The sequence below is a fragment of the Gavia stellata genome, chromosome 3, assembly GCF_030936135.1.
Source record: "Gavia stellata isolate bGavSte3 chromosome 3, bGavSte3.hap2, whole genome shotgun sequence".
Taxonomy (NCBI): Eukaryota; Metazoa; Chordata; class Aves; order Gaviiformes; family Gaviidae; genus Gavia; species Gavia stellata.
This window is the reverse complement of record NC_082596.1, coordinates 76814207-76836185: the sequence shown is the minus strand read 5'-3', so window position 1 is coordinate 76836185 and position 21979 is coordinate 76814207. Positions and strand designations below refer to the sequence as shown.

Below are 21979 nucleotides of genomic sequence, written 5' to 3'. Positions count from 1 at the left end.
AGTAAGTTGCTGCATGCAGGATAGTGAACTCTAAGCACTTTAATTCTAACATACGTCTCCAGATAGAAAAATCTTTGGGAATATCAAAACCCAAAATAAGTACTCTGCCTTTATGTGCAGAATGTGCCTTTAGGTGTGAATGAATTTCATAATGCCAACATGTAACTCATGCCCCAGTGCAATACAAACTCACATGAAGACGTAGCATGTGGAAGCCAGAGCGTGACTAAGGCTTGAAGTGGAATGCATTTGGTGGTTTCTATGGATTAGCAAGACAGAAACAGGAAAGGATTGTGTCCAACAAAAAAGTGAAACATTTCCAACCTTCTATTATTCTATCTACCAGAAGAACCACCAATCTCCCCCCCGAAAAAAATGGCTTTTTTAAGCAAAAACATAGTTTGTGCAGATGTGCTTTTCCACCCAAATGCTGATGGACCACTTGAATACAAGGATTACAGGGGTAAATAATTGCTTTCTGAAAGTACTATTGAAAAGTTTTCTGATCGAACAGCTATTAGGCCAATAAAGTGCTTTATGCAGAGTGTACATTTTCAGTGAGTTACAGCTTTGGTTTATGACCCAAAAGATGCTCATGGTATATTTCCTGATTTGATTCTAGCAACCTTCCCAAACGACCACTGTAAATATCATAGAATATCCCCAATAATTTTCCTCAAATGAAAGGGGTGAACAAGTTCTTTTCTGAATAATAAAGGACAGTCTGTCCTAACAGGAACCATAAGACAGAACAGACAGAATAAAGGTATCTTGGGGATTCTATTTTCCTTTTAACTCTTCTTAAAGGCTGGTTAATATAGCCCACCCCAGATAACCCAGAATTCACGCAAGAGATACATGGTGTACAGATATATCCAAAAGAAGACATTCATTCCAATATAAAATGAATACGTTGTATTAACGTTTATTTCTAATTACAAGAAACAGAATATCAGTCCCTTATTTGTACAAAAATACCTGAAAGATTACAATTAGGTTCACAAGCCAAAAAGCTATTTACAGTATGAAGCAAAGCATATTGAATAAAGGTTTTGTCTCTTAAGTTAATACCTTTTGCATTCCCTGAAACTTTAAACTTTATTCCATTTTACAGTCACTAAATCTTGCATTGTGACAATATAATTTACGATAAGCAAGTCTTGCCACTGGAAAGGTGCATTGATTGGTCAAACTGTCAGGTATTTAGTGCAGAAAAGATAAGACAAAACATCTAAACTGAGGCACGTGTTTCTTCAAGATTAATTAACAAATAAAAAGTTTTTTGTACTTTTAACACCTATCGTAACATAACTTAACTAGTCACCTCATTACCAAAATGGTTTGGCATTTTCCTTCTCAACATATTCAAGATTGCTACATGAAGTTATTTATTTAGAAAATAAAATCACAGGCAAAAAGATAAAAATTCAACAGGCTCCAAAACAACCCTGAGCATCCCCTTTACATTCATGTCATTTAAATACAAAAATAAGAGTCAAATGTCCTTCAGTCCTTGGTATTCTGAGCTGGCAGCCAGCTGAATCTGTTGGAAAACTAAGGTGGTATTGACTGTTTTCCAGCAGAAAGACGACAAAGCAGTGATCTGCTTAAGTAAGATTGTTGCCACTTAGAAGGTGGTCACTTTCTCAAAACAGCTCACTTTTACTGGGAAAAGTACAAAATACTAAGTCAACCGTCTACATACAAAAATCATGATTCATAGTCAAACTTTTATTCTCAATTTAAATAAGATGCAAGGTTTTTTTTATAAATATGAAACACTGCAAATACTATCTGCCTACTGGGAAAAATGCATGGTTGTCACTAAGCTATGTAAACAGAAAAACTTAAAACTACAGCATAAATGGTCTTATTAAACTGGTAATGTAGTCAATACAAGTATCTTTTTTTCTCCTAATAGGGGCCAAATAGAAGCATGCAAAGTGAAGACTTAAGTTAGCTTAATTTCAAGGTTTTAAAATACATTGTCTAGAAAGCAGGAACACTCAATTTCACTATGTACAATTAAAAAAAAAAAACCAACAAAAAAGGCTTCTACTAAAAACAAAATCAAGTTTCTTCATTTTTAATATCTAGACATTAAATGGAAAAAAAATACTAAATGTGTTCTGTAAACTAAAATACAGTGTTTCTATACCATTGACATAGTTATAAGCTGATATGGACGACTCAGGCAGGTTATGGTTTGTCTTAAGCTATTCTCAACACTACATGAAGACCTAAAGTTGTAGGATTGGTTTTCCTTCTTTACCCTTTTCAGATGGCTAGGATTTCAAACCCAGTGGCATATATTAGTAAGGATGAACTAGCCTGTGTAAATCATTTACCATCTTAAGAATGCTCCGTTCTGCACTACGCTCCGCAAGTTCCCAGGGTGGAATACTTCTCACCACGGCTAACTGTATGAAGTACTGGGAAATTAATTCCTGCACTAACTGCATTGCTGGAAGAATGATATTTGCAATTGAAGGATCAAGGTGGGACTCATCCAACTTTTAACACTGATTTATCATCAGAAAGAGTTATTGTGTAAATATTAAATAATTGATATAAACATTATCAATAAAGTAGTTCTGATGACAAACCAGCACCAGAGCAGGATACATGCTTGTCCGCCATAGGTACTGGCACGCTTTACTGTGTATGACACAGAGATCACCAGTTACCTCAATGGATGATACTGCCAGCAGCTAGTTCACAATCAAATGTGCTTCCATTCCCAATATGTTCTTTCTCAGCGTGTAAAATTTCATGGCCCTACAGAAAGCAGAAGGGGTACAGTTCTTTTTATGCCCTATTCCCCAGGAGAGCTTTGTGTCACTGTAGCTTTTCTATATGGAAAGAGCTCTTTGAAACAGTCTGAAAATTCAGGAGCTATAAAGCTAAAAACAGTTTTGTTTTTTCTTTTTGTTTTTGATTTTTTATTTATTTTGTCATACTAAGACTACCCGCAGAAGAATCTTCTCACAAAATATGGTGGTTTCAAATACAAGCGTAGTCATTCAGTCCTATTCTATTTAGTAACAGTAAGTTTCCTCAGGAAAACAGTCAAAAGGCTGTAAAAAACAAACCACCACTCCAATAATAAAAATTTGTGCATAGAATCTAATACAGTCTTTGCATGACTGGATGCCACTAATATGCCATCAACATACTACAGCCATAATGCTACAAGTCAACAGTTTTAAGAGTATGTATATGGTGGTATGTTCTTTTAGAATTGTATCCTCATTTCTTCTTCAAAGACATCTGCAGATCATCGAACCTCAGGTCTCCAGAGAAGTTTTGAGACACACGTGCGCGCACACACACACACACTTCTTGATTTTCTTCTAGATCCTTTTAGGCTGAAGCATTCCATACATTTTAGGGTGCAGATTAATACCCAACTCCTGCATGAATTTTAAAAGCCACATCAGCTCCTAATATAGGCTGCATACAATATCCGAAACAAAGTAGGAGTGCAAAAAAAGTGATCAATACAAAAAGTAAACACACTAGTCTTAATTGTCAAGATTATTCCAGGGCAAGAGTTCTTTTCAAAGATTTCTCTTCACAATTGTTCCTGTTAAGTGGCCCAGCCAAGATAGTTTCCAGTTTTGTTTCAAATTTACTCATGGTTTTACATACCCTCCCCCCATTTTTGGGATGCTGGGACACTCAGCAGCAATCACTCTTAGGTGTTAGACAAACCAGCAATCTTGGTCTGTTGGCACCTGTCGAATCCATCCCTTTCAGAGTCCCAAGGTGCATAATATTTTTATTTATTTTTACCAACTTACAAATCTGCCAATTCCCCAGTGTCAACGCTCTCTTACAATTACTCTTCTAGCAAATCCAGTCTTCAGTGAGAGTCAGATTTGAGGTCATAAGGCCACTCGGATGCAGTGGTGTTTGAGTTTGCAGGGCAAGACTCCTTTGTTTAGTTGATAGAATTCAACAAGCTGGATTAGATCACTGAATTTGGTGTTCCCATCATCCAGGCTGAAAAATATCTGTCCATCATCTTCACACTGGGGAAAGAAAACGTCCTTTTCAAGTTAGACTGCACATGAAGAGATGCAAGCGTGGCAAAACAAAGAGTACAAGCATGTGACGTAAGATAAGTGATGGGCACTGCCCAAACAACCTAGTGCCCAGAGATCTTCATGAAACCATGCGCAGCACTAGAAAAGAACGTACGTTAACCCAACTTGAAATGTTTTGTTTATGAAAGTGAAAGCTCGTGGGCAGAGTAACTGAAAGTTGGAGAGACAGCACTGGTCTTCATTACACCCCAAAAATATTTGTTAGCTGTTTGTAAAATTGGCAGGCAAAGCAGGAGAAGACCAATTGGACCAATGAAGAGGTCTACGTGATCTTAAACTTCTGATGCTCTTTTTGATCAAGCTAAAAATCAAATAGGTTCTTGACATCTCAGTGTAATGTTATTTTAAGCTCAGCGTTATGGGATAACCTCCAGAACAAAATTTTTACATGTTTCCCTAAGTTATTCTATGTTTGCCTAAGTGATAGGGAGACAACTGCCGCTGTTGTTGCTGTCAGTCACAGAGAACAAGTTCTGTGCATTACTTCTATACCTAAGTGACTTACGCTGGTTTTCCAGGCAATGTTAACAAAGAATTTTAATCAGACATTTGACAGTTCTAAAGAATACTTGCTAATATACTTGCTAATGGAAACATCCCTGTTAATTACATCAGTAATTAATAAGAGGCCTCTGCAGATGTTGGGAAAGCTTTATGTTTTAAAATTTCTTTTTTCGTGATCAGTATCAAAAATAATCTACTTACCGGCAAGATTTGAAAATGCTTTATTTTTTGATGATGGCACAGTGTGAGTACAAATGCCTTTGGATTGCTTTGGCTGTCCCGGAGAAGAAATAGTCTAGGAGAGAACATTTTTAAGTACACACTGAATACCACAATCCATTACTTTGTAAATACTCAGTACTACTAAGTAATTTTTTGCTATTGTCTAACTCTTCTTTAGTTGCATTAACAGGTGATTCCATAACTGTCAATTTGCCTTCAGTTTTTATACCACGGCTATGCAACACTAACAGATGAAGAAACAAGAAGTGAAAGACACATGACAGTAGTTCCTCCCCTATGAATGTATGTATGAGGTTTTTTTTAAAGGTCTCTCTAACTGAGCTTTCCATTACTGATATATACTCTCATGAAGAAAATGTTAATGTCATTGAACTCCAAAGCAAATCTGGATTTCTGTAGATGGGAAAGTAATACATGAGAACCTGTTCCCACTCTCCAGTATCTTGCATCAGTTTACAGAAATCCAGTGTTAGCAAAATTACATTTAAGTTAAATGGCTGCAATTGCACAGAAACAGCTCAATACTTTCTTAAAACGACTTATCAGTTAAGTAGCATCCACATTATCAAGGTGGGGAAAACACACACTGATTTTTCCTCTAAAACAGTCACTGTATTTTTCCCTCAGCATCATTGGAAAAGAATGTACTTTAGGAGTATACCTAGCAATATCACACAATATGGAACTGTCACTTTTAAGTTGACTCACAAAATTGAAGTCCTAACTCAAATGGTTAAACACATACTTAGAAGAGGAGAAAAAAATCTAGTAAAAAAAAATGTTTCCTCCCCTTGACATTTATGAATTAAGGAAGGAAAACCTCTCCATGCCACAGGAAACAAGAATATACCTTTGGCATAAGGCCCACAGTGCTATTCACTAATGGATTTGTGAAATGGCCAAGCACAGTACTGGGGCAGGCCTCAAGCCCTCTTAATTGCTAACCACTAAGCCAGGAACACACTTTTCCAAGGCTGAGTTGCAAGAACTGCTTGTAGTCTTATGAACCCAAAAGAACTTACTCCAGCTCCGCACAAGCGACTAAGGAATGTCAATACCACAAAAACTCACCATCATAACCTGGGTCAGTCCAATACCCAGAGACAGGCATGCCTTGCTACCACTAGAAACCATGCATGGTATCTGAACATTCCTTTTTAGTCCTAGCAAGACCAGATGTGTGGAAAAGGGACCAAAGACTTTACACATTAGGATTCATCTCAGGGAGAAAGATCTTACCTGCTCTGTCATCACTGCATTTCATGCAGGTATATCTAAATTACCTTTCATCTAGCCATTTCAGATTATGCATGGTATCATAAGCTGGTGGCACAAAGCAAAGTTCAGCACAGCTGATCCTGCAAGTGTTTACTCAACCTCTGGCAAGCAACAAGCTGTCCACACAAACAATGACTATAAATATAGATGCATCCTCAACAACAGCTTCCAGAAACAGTCAAATGGTAGCAGTATCAGCTGCATATCTACATTGCATATATACACTGCATATATACAAGCCATCGGAAGACTGTTAACTTTCTACCTCCTTCTGTTCAAGAACACACAGAGCAGGAAAACACAGGCAAGACTCTTCTATCCTGAAAACCATGATCCTTGGATCTCAGAGCACATAGGTAACATGGTTCTTCTGCCACTACGGACTGACCTCACTACAGCCAAACTAACCAATCTTCACCTTCCACAGTAAGTAAGCTGGCTGTGCACCAATTTCACACTGCCCCAAAGGCATTAACACATTTATGAAAACCCCAAGAAGGATGGGCCACTAGATTCCTAAGGCAACAAGTCAAAATAAGTCCAAGATTGCAAAGAAGATCTGTAGTGTGAGAGAACCAGAAACCCAACAAGTCAGCAGTCTTCCTTTGCTTTCTCTGCCTCTCTTCGCTGTTTGACCTGCTAAGCTAAAACCTTTTCTCATATGACTCCCAATAGCCTTAGCCCAGCAAAAAACCCCAAACAATAAAAAAACCACTGCTTGATGAATATGTGCATGCACTAGCAATTTCTATTTCTCTAATGTATTTCATTCTTCACAAAGAGTAGTGATGCTCCCGAATCAGAAAATGCCGAAGAAAGGTTTGACCTTGACTGTCTCCTGAGAAGCCAACATGGAAGTTTCTACTTTAACCCTGACAGCAGTGAGCTTAGTGAACTGAAGGCAACCATGCTCTTCCAGCTGCTGAATGCAGTTTAAGCAACTTCCCTACAATAACCATAACTACATATAAATAAGGGAAACAGAGATGCTCAGAAGATACTTAAATCTCAACTACAGACATTTTAGAGAGCGCTGGAACAGGTACTTTAATTTCTTTGCCCTAGAACAGAAATAAATAGTGAGATACCATCATTAACTGCTCTGATTCATGCAAAAGAGCACAAAAGGCTGTTCATAAATTTGTGGGCAAATGGCTAGGTACAGCTTTGCCTGAAAAACACGTCCTCAATGCAGATTACGGGAATTAATTATCTTCAAATTCTAACAGTCTCTAAAACTTGATTGACTCTGTTGGAAAAAAGAAAAAAGTTTAAGTGTATTCTTAATATTTTCTTTTTTTTAAATTAAGAGTTAGAACCCGCTCCTACAAACATGTACTTTGTCTTTTTGAAATCCAGGCAGGTAATAATGGGACTATGCAAGATACAGGTTATTCAGAGGTACTCGCAAACCTGTAAATCCTTACAGCAGAAGTTGTGCTCTTGTCTATAACGCTTACCATCAGATCATGAATACTAAGCAACAGGAATACCTACCCATCTACAAGCCCTTGTTGCTTAATAATCCTGTGAGACTCTTCTCTAGAGATTCTGCCGTGAAACCAGTGCTGTGTCCTATGAATAACTGGAGGCAAGAGGGAAAAGAGGGAAAGACAGGATGGTTAAAAGTAGTAACATGTGCAACAGTTTTTTCCACACACTAATTATTTAAACATTTTAAAAGTGGGTATAGTTTTGTTACAGAATATAAAATATATTTCATCAATCAATATAAAAAATGAATCAATATGAAGAAAAGGCACCAGCTGTTGCATCTACTTAATATACCAAGTAGACAGGCGTTACCTCCATGCATTTGCTGATTTGCAGATGTATGATTAGGTTAACAAGAGATACCTCTTACAGTAATGCCTTTTCATAGTTTCTTGAAAATGCTGGGACTAAACAATTCTTAGAATACAATGTATGAGCTAACAAGTTATAACCAAGTCCCTTTAACTTTCGAATAATGAAAAGCACTTTGCCTTGTGATTTCAAGGGTGAAGTTGCCCCCAAATATTTTTATGTTTATTGTTTTATTGTTTTTCAAATAGTATTTTTAAATTGTGTTCAACAGAATAGAAACACGTAATAGAAACAGAGAACAGCTGTGTTTCCTCTGAGAAGTCCAGGGTATTAATATGCAATTTCCTATTATTTTAATAAACGTACAATCTCAAAGAGAAGTTCAGAACTCACATTACAGGCATCCGTATTTTACATTATTCAGTTATGGAATGAATGCTGTTTTGAAGATTCTCATTTTTACTCTTTAAAGATTAACAGATCACTCTGACTTTCCTTGTCTAAAATGAAGAATTCACTTCTGGATTGTTTCAAATGGAAACATTTATGGAGTCTCAATTTTCATAAAATCTGAATTTCAAAAGATTAAAACTGAAGAAAAGCTGGAGCACACCTTCAAAAGAAAACAAGTTCCTTCTACTATGTCTGTAGAAGTAAGCATGTTAATGACACAGAAGCTACTGATAAAAATAGTATTTGACATCGAGGCATTAACACTACACAACTGCATTCTATCTCTGTCTCTATATGAAATATACCTTTTATTTACCCGCAGAGGCCTCTTATACTATGCTTACAAAACAGCAGAATTTACCTGTACTCAGTGTGGAAGGATGGAGTGGACTTTGGCTACCCAAGATGTTCATTCTTGTGCTACGTTTCTACAGAGAAAATGAATTACCGTTAAATCCACACTAAAGCCTCAACAGAAGAGAATTAGTGCACATGCAACACAGATTTAATTTACAGGAAACTGGGGGCTGGGCAAGTTTAATGCAAGAATGAGAAAACGAAACGCAACTTTGAAGGGGGCTAATCTACAAGCAGCAGCTCATTTCAGTTGGCTTAGAGCACAAGCCAGATGCTAATGATGAAAGCTCAGTATCTAAAAAAAAAAAAAGGAAAAAAAAGAAAAATAAAGAAAAAAAAGACAGAAAAAAGAAAAGTCTGATATGTTTCTGCTCAGGCAAAACACCAGGCACTCAGTAAATCAAGTAGTATTTCCCTCCCGTACATAAAGCACCAGCTAGTGCTTCAGTAATGACTCCTATTACCTAAGAGACGAGCATGTGGGAAAACTTGTACTGCAGCTGTCTGTCCACAAGACACTATAAACAAGTTACATCAGTTTTCATTGCAAGAGGTCCTGCCTCTTGTATATTCTGCAATTAAACTTACTGGGAGCAAGCCATTAGTCAGAGCCCCAGCCTCTTCCATGTGGGGAAGCATTTAATTTGACATATTCCTCCTCAGAGACTGGTTTTGCAAACTGGCAGTAAAGTTCTGGTGGGTCTGCTTTCCCCCTCAACTTTCCTCTGGACACTAGGGGGACAGAGAAGCAGTGGTAGAAGGTTGTTGTGAATGTGACAGTTTTGCTAAAGATGGATATTGACTTTCAGATCTGCATGCTTGCAGTGTGATTGCTTCAGGTCGGAGCTAAGCTATACTGTGACCAGCACTGCACTAACATCATAGCACACTCTGTGTTTTGGCTCTCAACAAACACTTACTCATTACAAAAATAGAAAAGAAGAGAAGATAGCTACCCTCCAAGCATGTCCTTCTTCCAAGGCAGCACTCTGTGCTTCAGCAGGATTTTCAATAACTCTTCCTATTTGCCCCGAAAAATCCATTGCTACTAGTGAGTTTTCAGATACACTTCTCTGAAAAGGAATTTTCACTTGTTTCAAAAAACAGGGAAAGAAAAAACCAACCTGAGAGTTTCACTTCAAAATGTTTTGGTTTCAGAAGACTGTCCAAAGTTATCCTTCAACAGCACAGAAAATACATCTCATTTTTTTTCCCCTTCCAAAAGATTCGCAGACACAAAAATGGATGGCTTTTCTTTTTAGGCCGTAGGGGAGGGAGAGGATTCAAAGGCTGAGAATAAAATCTGTATTGCTCAAGTTGCCCACTTGCCCTATTACTATACTCCAGTCATTTTCAGGGCCAGTTGGGATCCAAGTATAGGATCTTCACTTTTAGATAGCTAACAGTCAGCTCTTGGCCCAACATGTTTTAAGAGATTTACGTCTTAGTTTTGCCAGACCTAAGCTGGCTTCTGCAGAGACAGCCAGATGTCTCTGTACTGTACGTCTCAAAGTGCCTGACGTATCCAAGATTTTTTCAATCATGTGGATCATGTAAGCCTAAGATAATGGAGAGCCAACCACATAAACTGTACTCAAGTGAAACGTGAACTTTATATTGATTTGCTACACATGCTGAATTTACATTCCTTAGCGTAAAATTTTTCACTTCTAAAATGCGAAAGCAAATGTATCTTTTCCAACATCATACATTAATGAGGTGAAGTTCATTACTTACTACTGGAGTGGAAAAGTGTGGAAGCATGGCTTTTCTCTGCTGGGGAATTCTGTAATTCTGGTACAGTAGCATTCCATACTGCCAACAGAAATGCAAGGACATTATTATTCAAAGATATACACTAGGAAAAAAACTGCAGTGATTTCGTAACACCACTTACACTGGAGCAAAGTGCCACCCGTTTATTATTTTCATGATCAGAAGCTGTCCCAAAGCAATTTGCATTAAGTAATAGGGATTGGCAGGTGGCAATCGAGCAGTAAACATGCACAACAAGTTTTATTTAAAAGACAGCACTTTTACAAGCCCGAGCGAAATACACAGGTAATTTCTGCCACTCTCAGCTATCACCATGTTTTCCTTGCAGAATACAAGCTTTCACATGAGGTCAGAACACACATATTAACTCCCCCTCTTTTTACCCTCTAGTAATGTGAACTTGAAAAAAAATTCTGTGTAAGAAGTTCTGTACAAGATAATATAAAGATGAACTATGTTTTCATAATGATATACGAACCTTTCTAATTCACTAGCTCTTTTAATAAATTTCAGCAGGAAGTAACACTTTTGGTACTTTTCTCATCCTTATAAAAATAAGGTGATTGAATTCCAGTCATGTTGCTTGTTGAACATGACAAATTTTAGCAACACTAGTAGCTAGGGTGGTAGGAAAACACCTACTCAGTGCCTTCCCTAGAGGCACAGTGCCCGAGTATAGCAACATTGCTTACTGAATGTTCTAATTGAAATGGTATATATAATTTTGTAAACAGGGTAATATATGACTATGGAAAGCTAAATCAGTAGGTAAATAAAAAGGAGGGTGATGGCCACAGCCTTGGGGCACAGCCTTAACTTTCCCTGACTACACACCTTTAATCATCTTTCAGTGTTCCTTAAAAACAAACCCTTTTTTTTCCCCCACTGGTGTTAACTGCCTAAGGGTGAATGTTATATGCCAGTATACAGAAATTACTGCCATACAGTACCATTGCTGCCACAGGTCACACTGCAGAAAAAGATACCTCTGAACCATCACAGCAAGATGCATGTCTATGTACTTGGTAAGACTACCTAATTCTGTACACTGTGAAGTTTTTTCCTTGCCATTCAGGAATCTTAGTGCCTCAACCAGTGTAACCAATTTCTTCAGAACAAGTGGTATCTTCAAGACACAATTCACTACAATTATCTGATCCTCAATTTGAGCCCTTTCCTCACAATGCAAAATTCTGTGTAAATAGGGAGAGTAAAGGACAGCTGAGAAGAAGCACTTGGAATTGCCTGGGGACTAAAACTCTTAACATAATTGTTAGCGTGTATTAAACACGAGTCAAGTCAAGTCAAATAACTGCAGAGTGGATTATGACAGCCAACAGAGGTTATCAGCTCCACAGAAATCAAATATGCATCTTGTAACAGGGATTGCTTCTTGCATCCTGGCCCATACTATGGCTAGTGCCACCTGCTTTTGTAGCAACTTAAAATAGGTATTTCAGTACTGCCACACAGAATCTCTTACAATTAACAAATGAGATCATATTTGGAGAGCATTCAAAGAGATGTGCTCTGGTTTGGACGGTGACCACTTAACAAAGATGGAGAACAGGCATTGTGTTTTCATACCCGCAGGCCTAGGAATCTGATTTCCTTTCCCTACGCTTACAGGGTTTTGCATGACAGACAGCCTGCACGGGGAGAGGAACAGGTAATTGTAGCAAACATTTATCATGTTCTGTGCTTCAAAGAGCACAAAATAGTCAACTTCTTCCTCAGTTCCTTCCATGCTGATTTTGTTTCAAAAACACTGTGAAGCCTCCTACCGTATTATCAAGAAATCTCATTGTTTGCTCTCAGATATGAATAACTTTCACCCAGAGATAGGGTTGCTTATAGAACTTTCAGAAAACTGAAAAAATTGCAAAGGCTCTAGACAGTGCTCTGTTCTAGTTAAGATAACCACTTACCATTACCAAAACATTTTCTTTAGCTTTATGATAACTTGCAAATACCTTGTTAAGCAGGTTTTTTGATTCATTCACATATCATAAATTTGGCTCCAGAACTAAAATTATACTTGATTCATATATGGAAGGAATTGACCTCAGTCCTGTGCTTAAAAGCTTAGGAGGGACAGGTCTACCTGGCGTTTTGCTCTTAGCTGTATCATTTTGGAGGCAGATGATGTTTAAGAACATATAGGTATTTTCTCATGAACAAAATAACCAATGCAACTTAACTATAGGTGTAGCTCTATTCACATAGAAGAGATTAGGTACCTTGAGGAGTCGAAAGGCAGTCATCCAGCATGTCCTGCTTTGTTCATCTTCAGCACACAACAACCTCAGCTCCTTAGTTTCATTTCTCACTCTGTTGGGCTATAAAGTATTAGAGGGAAGTCAGCTACATTCAGCAGAAAACCAACAACACTGTAAGTTTACTGCAGAGTAAAGGCAGGTAGACTATTAGTCTAAGAACTGGCCAGAAAAAGCTCACACGACCCTGAATTAAAGCTCAGGAGAAGAGAAGGTGAGTATGCTTTGAAAGAAATCACTTTCTCAGCTGGGTCCAGTAAGATAAATGTCAGTGCCTGCTTTGAAATACCCTGCAGTTCTGGCAGTTTATAGCAACAAGGTACTCAGGCCATGCTAGAACCAGAACCAAGGCATGCAGGTGTTCGGGTTTTTTTTAGAATTGTGAGAAGTTTTATGAGCCCCTAGTTCGAGATGAAGAACCAAAGTGTCTGTAACTGAAGGTTACTGAAAGTCTGACTGCATCAGTTCAGGATCTATCCCGCAGCTGGTCTCTACTCTCTGAGCAAACCCATGTTGTCTAGCTCTGGAATGGCTGCTAGGAAGGAGACTACTTCACTGCTGTCAATAAAACCAGCTCCTAGCCTTATTTTCTTCTCAGAAAATTACATGGAGCTTTGAAATACTTTCTAAACCTATCCATCAGCACAACAGTTTTAAAAATCCTCAGAGGCAACTGTTTCATTCTTATTTCCATTTTCAAAGACAATCGTCTTTAAATAAATGCAACCCTCTGGCCCACAATACTGGTACAATTACACCCGATCGGAGCTTGATCATTTGTTGCTATATAGTTTTGGTACTTGCTGTCCAGAGAAACTTTCCTATTCAATTACAGTACTTGGAAAATCATTTTCATCTGTGAGGTGAACCAAGGCCACCTCACAGGCACACCATGCTTCAGCACTGAGCTGATCTTGTACAGAAATTTCCCAAGCCAAAGGAGCACCAGATAAAGTGTTAAAAGCGTCACAAAAAATGATGGCAAGATACACAGGACATGCCTGCCAAATGAAAGACATTAAAGATCAAGTCCTCATGACAGAAATGCTTGCAGAGTTTTACATACAAATCCCATTTAGCTGGGGGTTGGGGAGACTCTGCGCTACCAACACCATCTTGAACTTTGGAAGAACTTAATGAGAAAAATTACCTTTATACAAAATCCATACTCTGCAGGTGCGTTGTACAACTTCTTGCCTGCTATCAATGAGAAGATATTGCTGTCTTCTAGGTCAGCCAACAATTGCAAATGTCTTGGCTCCTGGGGAATAACGTGTTTTGTCATAGGTAAGTGTAAGATTTTGGAAGATCTTACTGCAAGCTTTGCAGTCTCTCAAGACCAGCCTCCAACAGAGGGCAGTGTACGAACACTGTGCTCCTCTCTCAGGCAGCTTGAAGTGGACACGGCTTGTCATCTTTTAAATATCAGCCTACTAGCAGAAGGTGCTTTATACAAGAAGGTGACAAAATACTTATTCAAACACATCACATAAAAAATGGCATAGCCTATTACATTGCTCCTGAGAAATCTGAAAATTAGATAATGTAAACTAATTGTTTAAGGTATCATTTAAACTAAATTCATGAACCATGTGCTTGGAGAGCATGATTTCTCTTGCTAACCTTGTTAGCACGACTTCAGTAGCCACAATCATGTTGTCCGGCTAGTTTGGTTTTATTATATAACAATGCTATATAGCTATTTTCATGCATTGAGAGCCTAGGGCTTGATTGTCATTTGATCATGGCTTGCTTATCCTTTTCTATGCGGTAAAAAAAGGGAACACTGTGTGCAGATATTTAAAAACCAGCAAAAAATACCCACTGTAAAAGCAGAAAATGCTTTCACATGCTAGTACTGTGCAACTTCTTTTTTAATCTTACCTTTGAAGTTCCTTTTGTAGAACAATAAAGTCCTGATCTCCTCAAACACACATACAATTTCTTCCATGATTTCCTACCCAGCTCTTTCACATGCAAGAAACCTTGAATTTCAGGGCAGCTACTGGAGTTTAAAAAGTTCTGTTGGAGAGGAAAATGTAAATGAGGATTGTGTACTACAGATGGATCATAAAATTGTCACTGTATTTGCAGAACAGACAAGAAAATGGCAAATCACTTTGCTGACTTGGGGCGCAGTTTCACCTCATGCTTAAACTGACCTAGATGTTTAAACTGATTTACGATCAAAATGGATATTCCTGCTCCTCTTGTTACATCTACCTGGCTAACTCCTCCCACCACTGACGTTTTTCTGTTTTCTGGGTCAATACTTAAATCTCCAAAAGGCTAACCATTTCTCTGTATCCCCATTCCTCTTGCACTCGCCCTGAAGGGACACAAAGTAAGCTTATTAATTCTTAAGAGAAAATAATACCTTATCACAACAATTCTGCCAACTAGTCTAACTTGGAAACATTGGCCAAAATCTGCAACTTTATCCCAAAGTTTTAGAATGGGAACAGCCTATTTCAGGATTTCCCACATTAAAGTCTTATATAGCACATGTACCTGTCCCAAGACAAGAGGTATGACAGAATATTTAACTCAAAATGAAACACAGAGCAGTTAAATAAATGTCAGCAATTGTACTCGACTTCGAGATCCAGAAGTATTTAAGTTCTTGACATAATTAGAGGGACCACATATTGAATCATTTGATTTGTGATACATCAAAGGAAGGAAGTATTAATTATGGTTAGCGAACTGATGGATTGCTCCCTTATTACAATAGGCCAGATTTTTAAATGACAGAAGGCTTGCTCAAAAAGCTAAATACCAAACTGCTAATAAATTCAATAGTAGGAAGAAAAATGCATAAACCTGATTGGCCCAGATGCCTCTGCAGTTCTTGAAAATTGTGTTTAGGTGTTATTTGGTGGACAATGCCCACAGGAAACAAACCCCAAAATTGGTGCCCTGTGTCACAATTCTTAGTTGCATTAAAACTTTTTTTTTCCAGTCCTCCTCCCCATCAGAACAGCCAATTTTCCTGCTATTTGTACTATGAATCCGCTTCTCAACTCTGAAAGGGAAGGACCAAAAGGAGAATATATTCTCTCTGTCCAGCTAGATAAACCAAAAGTAAACTAAGATGCAAGCTTTTTTGCATATCTGAGCCAGGCTGACACTAGAGAAAACAGATCCCACTGTTGAGACTAAAAATACTAGCTCTTAATGAAGTATATGATATTGTGAGATGATGTTTAATATTCTTCCCTATTTCGTATGTAATTAAAAAAACAGCGTACTTGCTCTATGTTTGAGGTGGCCTCAGATGCAACACGCTTAATGACTACTACACTGCAGGAAGTTTACCTTCAACAAGTTACAACTGTCACTGAAATTATGAAAAATGATTGTGTGGTTTTTTTTAAAAGAAAGGGGTATTTAATATAAATGCTTTAAGGAAGATTGTTTTTTATGGTTAAACAATGAACCAAAGAGAATGTACCCATCTTCTTTCCCCCACCCTCTTGCGCTGTTAACCCCCGTGACTTACGCTTCTCCAGGACTGTACCCAACTGAGCCTTCCCAGAAGCAAACTCTTGTATCTCACAAGGTTGTAAGGTTTTCCTTTCCCTACTGTTTGAGCTACTCTAGGTTCAAAACTTTTCCATCTTCAAGAACATCTTGCTCTTTTAGGGAGTCCTACTGCTTGTGTTAAGAAGCAAACTCGATTCTCCACTTACTCTGCAGGAAAAAGGGTCTAAGGTGGAAACACCTCTGTTCCTATCAGTCTGTGGCAATGCCTGTTCACTCCAGTTCTGGTTCCAATTGCAACCTCACTGCACGTGACTTTCATTTTTAATTCCAGAAATTGGTTTTGATTTGTGTTTCATTTCCCAGATGAAATGCTAACATTTTAAATTCTTCTCAGTGAACATGGAGCCAGTATTTAATGGATTTTGAAGTGGTTACAGGACAAAATGAGTGCACTGGTTCTAAAGTAAGTGGAAACTTGCTGCAGTGAGTCACTGCATATGTGTGCTAGCAGCCTAGAAAGCCAATTGTATCCTGGGCTGCATCAAAAGAAGCATGACCAGCAGGCTGAGGGAGGTGATTCTGCCCCTCTACTCCGCTCTTGTGAGACCCCACCTGGAGTACTGCATTCAGCTCTGGGGTCCCAAACTTAAGCAGGACGCGGACCTGTTGGAGTGAGTCCAGAGGAGGGCCACGAAGATGATCAGAGGGCTGGAGCACCTCTCCTATGAAGACAGGCTGAGAGAGTTGGGGTTGTTCAGCCTGGAGAAGAGAAGGCTCCAGGGAGACCTTATAGCAGCCTTCCAGTACCTGAAGGGGACCTCCAAGAAAGCTGGAGAGGGACTTCTTACAAGGGCATGTAGTGACAGGACAAGGGGCAATGGCTTTAAGCTGAAAAAGGGTAGATTTAGATTAGCTATAAGGAAAAAATTCTTCACTATGAGGGTGGTGAGGCACTGCAACAGGTTGCCCAGAGAAGTTGTGGATGCCCCAACCCTGGGAGTGTTCAAGGCCAGGTTGGACAGGGCTTTGAGCAACCTGGTCTAGTGGAAGGTGTCCTTGCCCATGGCAGGGGGGCTGGAACTAGATGTTCTTTAAGGTCCCTTCCAACCCAAACCATTCTATGATTCTATGAATTTTTGCAAACATGCAAAATGACAGAAATCAAGCTAAAATCAGTTAATTGTATGTATACTTTCTTCATATGTTTGTGTCCTCTGCTTTATAATTTGCCTGTTATTTGTGGTACTGTCTTCTTGTCACCATGGTCTTATATTCTTAATACTCTTTTAATAAACTGTGTTTTAATTTGGCCTCATGAGTTGAATGTCCCCCATTTGAGGAAACAACTAAAGTGAAAAAGATTTAGACTACAGATTTTAGATCAGAGTGGTTAAACTGAGAGGTTTAAGTGAACGAGTTACTGGTCAGAGAGGTAGCCCACCCTTCAGCACCATCCTTGGAGGCTAACCAACTGTGCCACCACCACAGTTCCTTCATGAGCAAGGAAGAAACTGTACAGTGACATCAAAACTTCAGTATAAACTCAGTGCACGTGCCACTGCCACGCAGATTACACAACTCCACCATCACATATGCATAAGGTACACACACCTGTAATTTAACTTGGGGAGCTTTAAATGGGATTACTTCACAAATTACATACAATTTTCTGTAACTACCTGCACTTACTTCTTAGGGAATTATTTTTCTATATAAAAGAGCAGCTAGTTGGCTGAACCAGGGGGAAGTTGGTCCTTAGCGTTAATTCTCACCAGGCACAAACACGGGACATAAAAAACAAAAGCAAAACCTCTCACATCTCAAGCCCATCTTCTAATGTACATATGCATTTTCACACTTTCTCCTGTACTATGATGTGGAGTATAGAAGAGTATTTCTGTTTTGCCTTTTATAAGGTATGTTTGTTTTTCTAGAAACATATCTGCTGAGACTGTTTTAGGAACAATGCTAGGTGGCCAAACCAGGTACACACAGATTAAGTTGAATATTAATGGAACAAGTATGTATGAACATAGCTATGAATACTTTGTGTTTATAACTTACACCTCAGCGCCACTGGGTAAGATCTTTGTCAGATATTTTCAACATTAGTACCATATGCGAACTCACTACATTGATCTTTCTCCGACCAGCTACTTCCAGATCTTTGAATTCTCCCTTCCTTCCTCTCAATCTCTCCCCTCCAGCTCCAAAACTTTCTTTGTGCATGCAGATAACTTACAGTACCTGCAAAAGTTGGGACTGTGGGATACTGCCATTTGTTTGCTGGCACCAGGCAACCATCTGCTCTGGAAAGAAATTCTGGACACAAAAAGAGAAGACAATTGGAAGTCACATTATATTTGAACCCTTTTGCATAGAACAAGTGGAATTTTCTTCCAGTCATTTAATTTTTGAAATTATCACACTTAAATCAATTCGGAGATCCTCTGACACAGAAAATATTACTAGGGCTTTTGAGTGCAGTTCTTCCTTCTGCTCACCAAAGGCCCATACAGACAGAATATGGATTTTTAAAATATCTGATATACAGCATTATATAAGTGCATTTTCCCACTGCTTCCTCTTCTACTGAGGACTTTCAGGGATCTCTAACAGCCTGTACTTTCTAGGAAAGGAGAGGATGAATGGTCCTGCAGGTTGGGTACGCAGTGACTCCCTGCTTATTGCATATTCTGCCACCAAATTTCCAGGCTTCCCTCTCCGTCCAAAAAGGCTGTTCAGTGAACAAACTCTCTGTAACTCCACTTGCCATGTGGAAGATGCAGAGCAGGAGGAGTAACAAGTTTTCTCTACCCTCACGGGAGTAAGCTGGATGCAAATGCATTAAAAGAAGTCTCAGGCGGGGATGCTGCAGGATCTCCAGTACGTACTCCTTTACCTTTGATAGCACTCTCTTTCTATCCAAAATACAGTTCTTCAGTGCTGTATCTGCTTTACCCTAAAACCTGCTCAGTCCCTCAGAAGGCTCCAAACAAAGTGCTATTTGCAGACCTTAATTATGAGAAAGAGCTCATGTGTGACTGTTGATGCTTTCATTTGGTTGTTCAACAGCCAGGTTATGCTCAGGGCTTGAAACCCTTCAATCTGTCAAGAAAAAAGCCCTTTGCAAAATCTACCCCTATATGTTTGTATTTCAGGGTAGCACAACAGAGCCCAGTGTTTTTTCCTGTAAGGACAGGACAGCATACATTCTATGAAATGAAATAATAAAAACTGAATGAGGACATGTGCAATAATTAGGCTCTGTGTCGCATGCCCTGCTTCACGTGCTAGACTTGAACAATCTCAAAGTAGACATCTACCTCCTTTCCCCCATCCCGCAAACACAGAAGCAAATATTGTTTAACGCACAAACAGGTGCTTCTACAGAGCTTTTTGATTTCAGGCATCCAGTACAGTATCTCATTCATACTGAATCTTTGCATGACAAAGGTCAGACAGTTTTCTGACTGCCAAATCGATGACTTCAGATTTATTCCTCCAGTGCCCTGTTTATTTGTCATGTTTTAAAATGCCGATATAATTCGGTACACTGAATTTACTATACACAGCAATTACATTAAGTCATTCTTGAAGTTTTTAAACATTCTTTGAAGCATGAAGACATGCAGAAATGCCTGAAATAAAACAATGACTGATTATAACAAGATGAATCACAATGAAAACGTTTCCAGTTTACAATATTCGTCACTCTTCAGGAAATATAAATTTTGTCTTTAGGGCATAAAAAGAAGGGCTGAAGAGGAATCACCCTTCTGCCAGGTAGATTGCACAATGAATTACGAAAGCTAACGTTTACCAGCCTTTCTTGAGTAGAAACAGTGCCATATGGCAACAGCTAATGCAACGGATAGGGAGCCTTCGCATTCTTACACCAAAAGAACGATTTATTCTCTGATTGCAGGAGCCTGGGACTGAATGCCCAGCATTCTGGGTTTTACTCCCATGCTCTGTTATTAATTAAAGTATACCACATGAAACCAATGTGCTAGCTCCCATGATAGCAAAATTTCTGTACCACACTCAGATGTTCATCGGTTATCAGATAGGGAGATCAACAGAAGTGAAAAATTACAAACAGTCCATGTACAGAAGCGTTTCACAGAGTAAGTCAAGGCACAGCCTCTGAAACAAGCACTAGCAGTTGACAAATGTATGTGCAAGTGCACGTGTGAGGATGCAGCAACTGTGCATTAGTGTCTATAAGGAAAGGAATGAATTTATCATTTGCAGTAACTTCAGCAATGAGTTTTCATGGGACCTCATGTATCTTTCTTCTTCTGGCACCACAAATGCCTGACTGACCCAAAATCTGTTCTCATATAAACCACCTCTGGATTATACTTCTTCAGCTATCTTGATGGGTCACAACAGCTGACATCGGTTCCTGTCAATAGCCCATTCCAACTTAATTGTTTAGTGAAAATGTGAAAAATCATCCCCAAATAAGCAGTTACACTGCAAACAGTTTAAAATTACAACATTCGAAGGATCTTACAAATCCAGGAATAAGTACTGCTATGACATACAATACTTTTCAAGCATGGGTATAGATGAGGACATAGAGAGGGCGAGTTACTATGAGCAATAAAGAAGGCAGAGCACACTAGTGAAGCACAGCCATAGGTGAGATACAGTTCAACAACGATAAACTGGAAATTCCTTGTACGTCGTAAGTGCTTTAGGGGTTACCCAGAGGGGTTTTTTTTAATTATTGCTGTCAGAACTTAAAAAGTTTGGATACCGCACACTATACGATCAATTTGCTTCAAATTGAGTAGTTTTGAAGATAATGAATAAACTGCACTAGATTTCCCTGTCTTGGTCACTCTCGGACATAACAATAGCCATTTTGAAACAAGTATATTTGGTAACTTGGAAACACTTGCGGTTTTTAGGCTAGGAGGAGAGTACAAGGAATTTAAACATTGGTTAAATTTTCTTTGGAAAGAATTCTGTTTGTTGGTTTTTTGGGGTTTTTTTAATAGATGTTTAAGACATAACAGCACCCAGCAATGTTACTGCAATGCATCCCTCTCTCTGTGGTGTAAACAACTAAGTAATGAGACTCACCATGGGATTTTTGAAAAATTCATATTTTGCGTAATTCTTCCTGAACAAAAATTTACTTTCACTTCCCATTGTGGACTCAACTTGAACTATGAGCTCATGATCTTCCAAGCACCTCTCTGTGGAAAAAGAACACGATGTTAACACACAGCCAACCAGCAGAAGCAGCGAGACCAACTTCCAAAAAAACAGGAGTAAAACAACCCAGTGTAATTCTGTTACCTTTTTAGAAGCTAACAAAACATATTGTAGCTTACAAACCATACTGCCATGAGGCATTTAAAGGAACTAGGCTGTAAGTATTACAAAGTTTAACATGACATGGCAGTGTTCTTCAAAGATTTCCTACATCAGGGCTTCATAAGCATAGACTTTTGAGAAAGGAAAGAACATAACGTTTTTTGTGTGCAGTAGCTTAAATAATACACAGGAACCTCTTCTTTGGTGCTGACTATATGCTGTGGAACTGGCAAGGTGGACAGATTTAAGGGGAAAAAAGCTGTGGAAAGGCCACCGTTAGGTCTTGAACTATCACAGAAATACAGTGTCCTATTTGATCACACTCTATAAACCCAGTTCATTTCAAGGTGAACTTCA

The 21979-nt window shown here is 38.7% G+C and overlaps 1 protein-coding gene across 1 annotated transcript in view; it reads right to left on the bottom strand.

Annotated features, from left to right (window-relative positions):
- Positions 1-906: 906 nt before the first annotated feature.
- Positions 907-21979, bottom strand: part of GRB10 (growth factor receptor bound protein 10) — a 111902-nt gene continuing 90829 nt past the window's right edge. Inside the window, exons 6-16 of the mRNA XM_059836332.1 lie at positions 21386-21501; positions 18536-18610; positions 14687-14824; positions 13953-14063; positions 12767-12865; positions 10488-10565; positions 9707-9823; positions 8755-8821; positions 7632-7719; positions 4815-4908; positions 907-4034 (exon numbers count right to left, since the gene is read on the bottom strand). Of these exons, the coding sequence (XP_059692315.1) occupies positions 3888-4034; positions 4815-4908; positions 7632-7719; positions 8755-8821; positions 9707-9823; positions 10488-10565; positions 12767-12865; positions 13953-14063; positions 14687-14824; positions 18536-18610; positions 21386-21501 (1130 nt within the window). The 3' untranslated portion in view covers positions 907-3887. The remainder of the gene's footprint in view (positions 4035-4814; positions 4909-7631; positions 7720-8754; positions 8822-9706; positions 9824-10487; positions 10566-12766; positions 12866-13952; positions 14064-14686; positions 14825-18535; positions 18611-21385; positions 21502-21979) is intronic.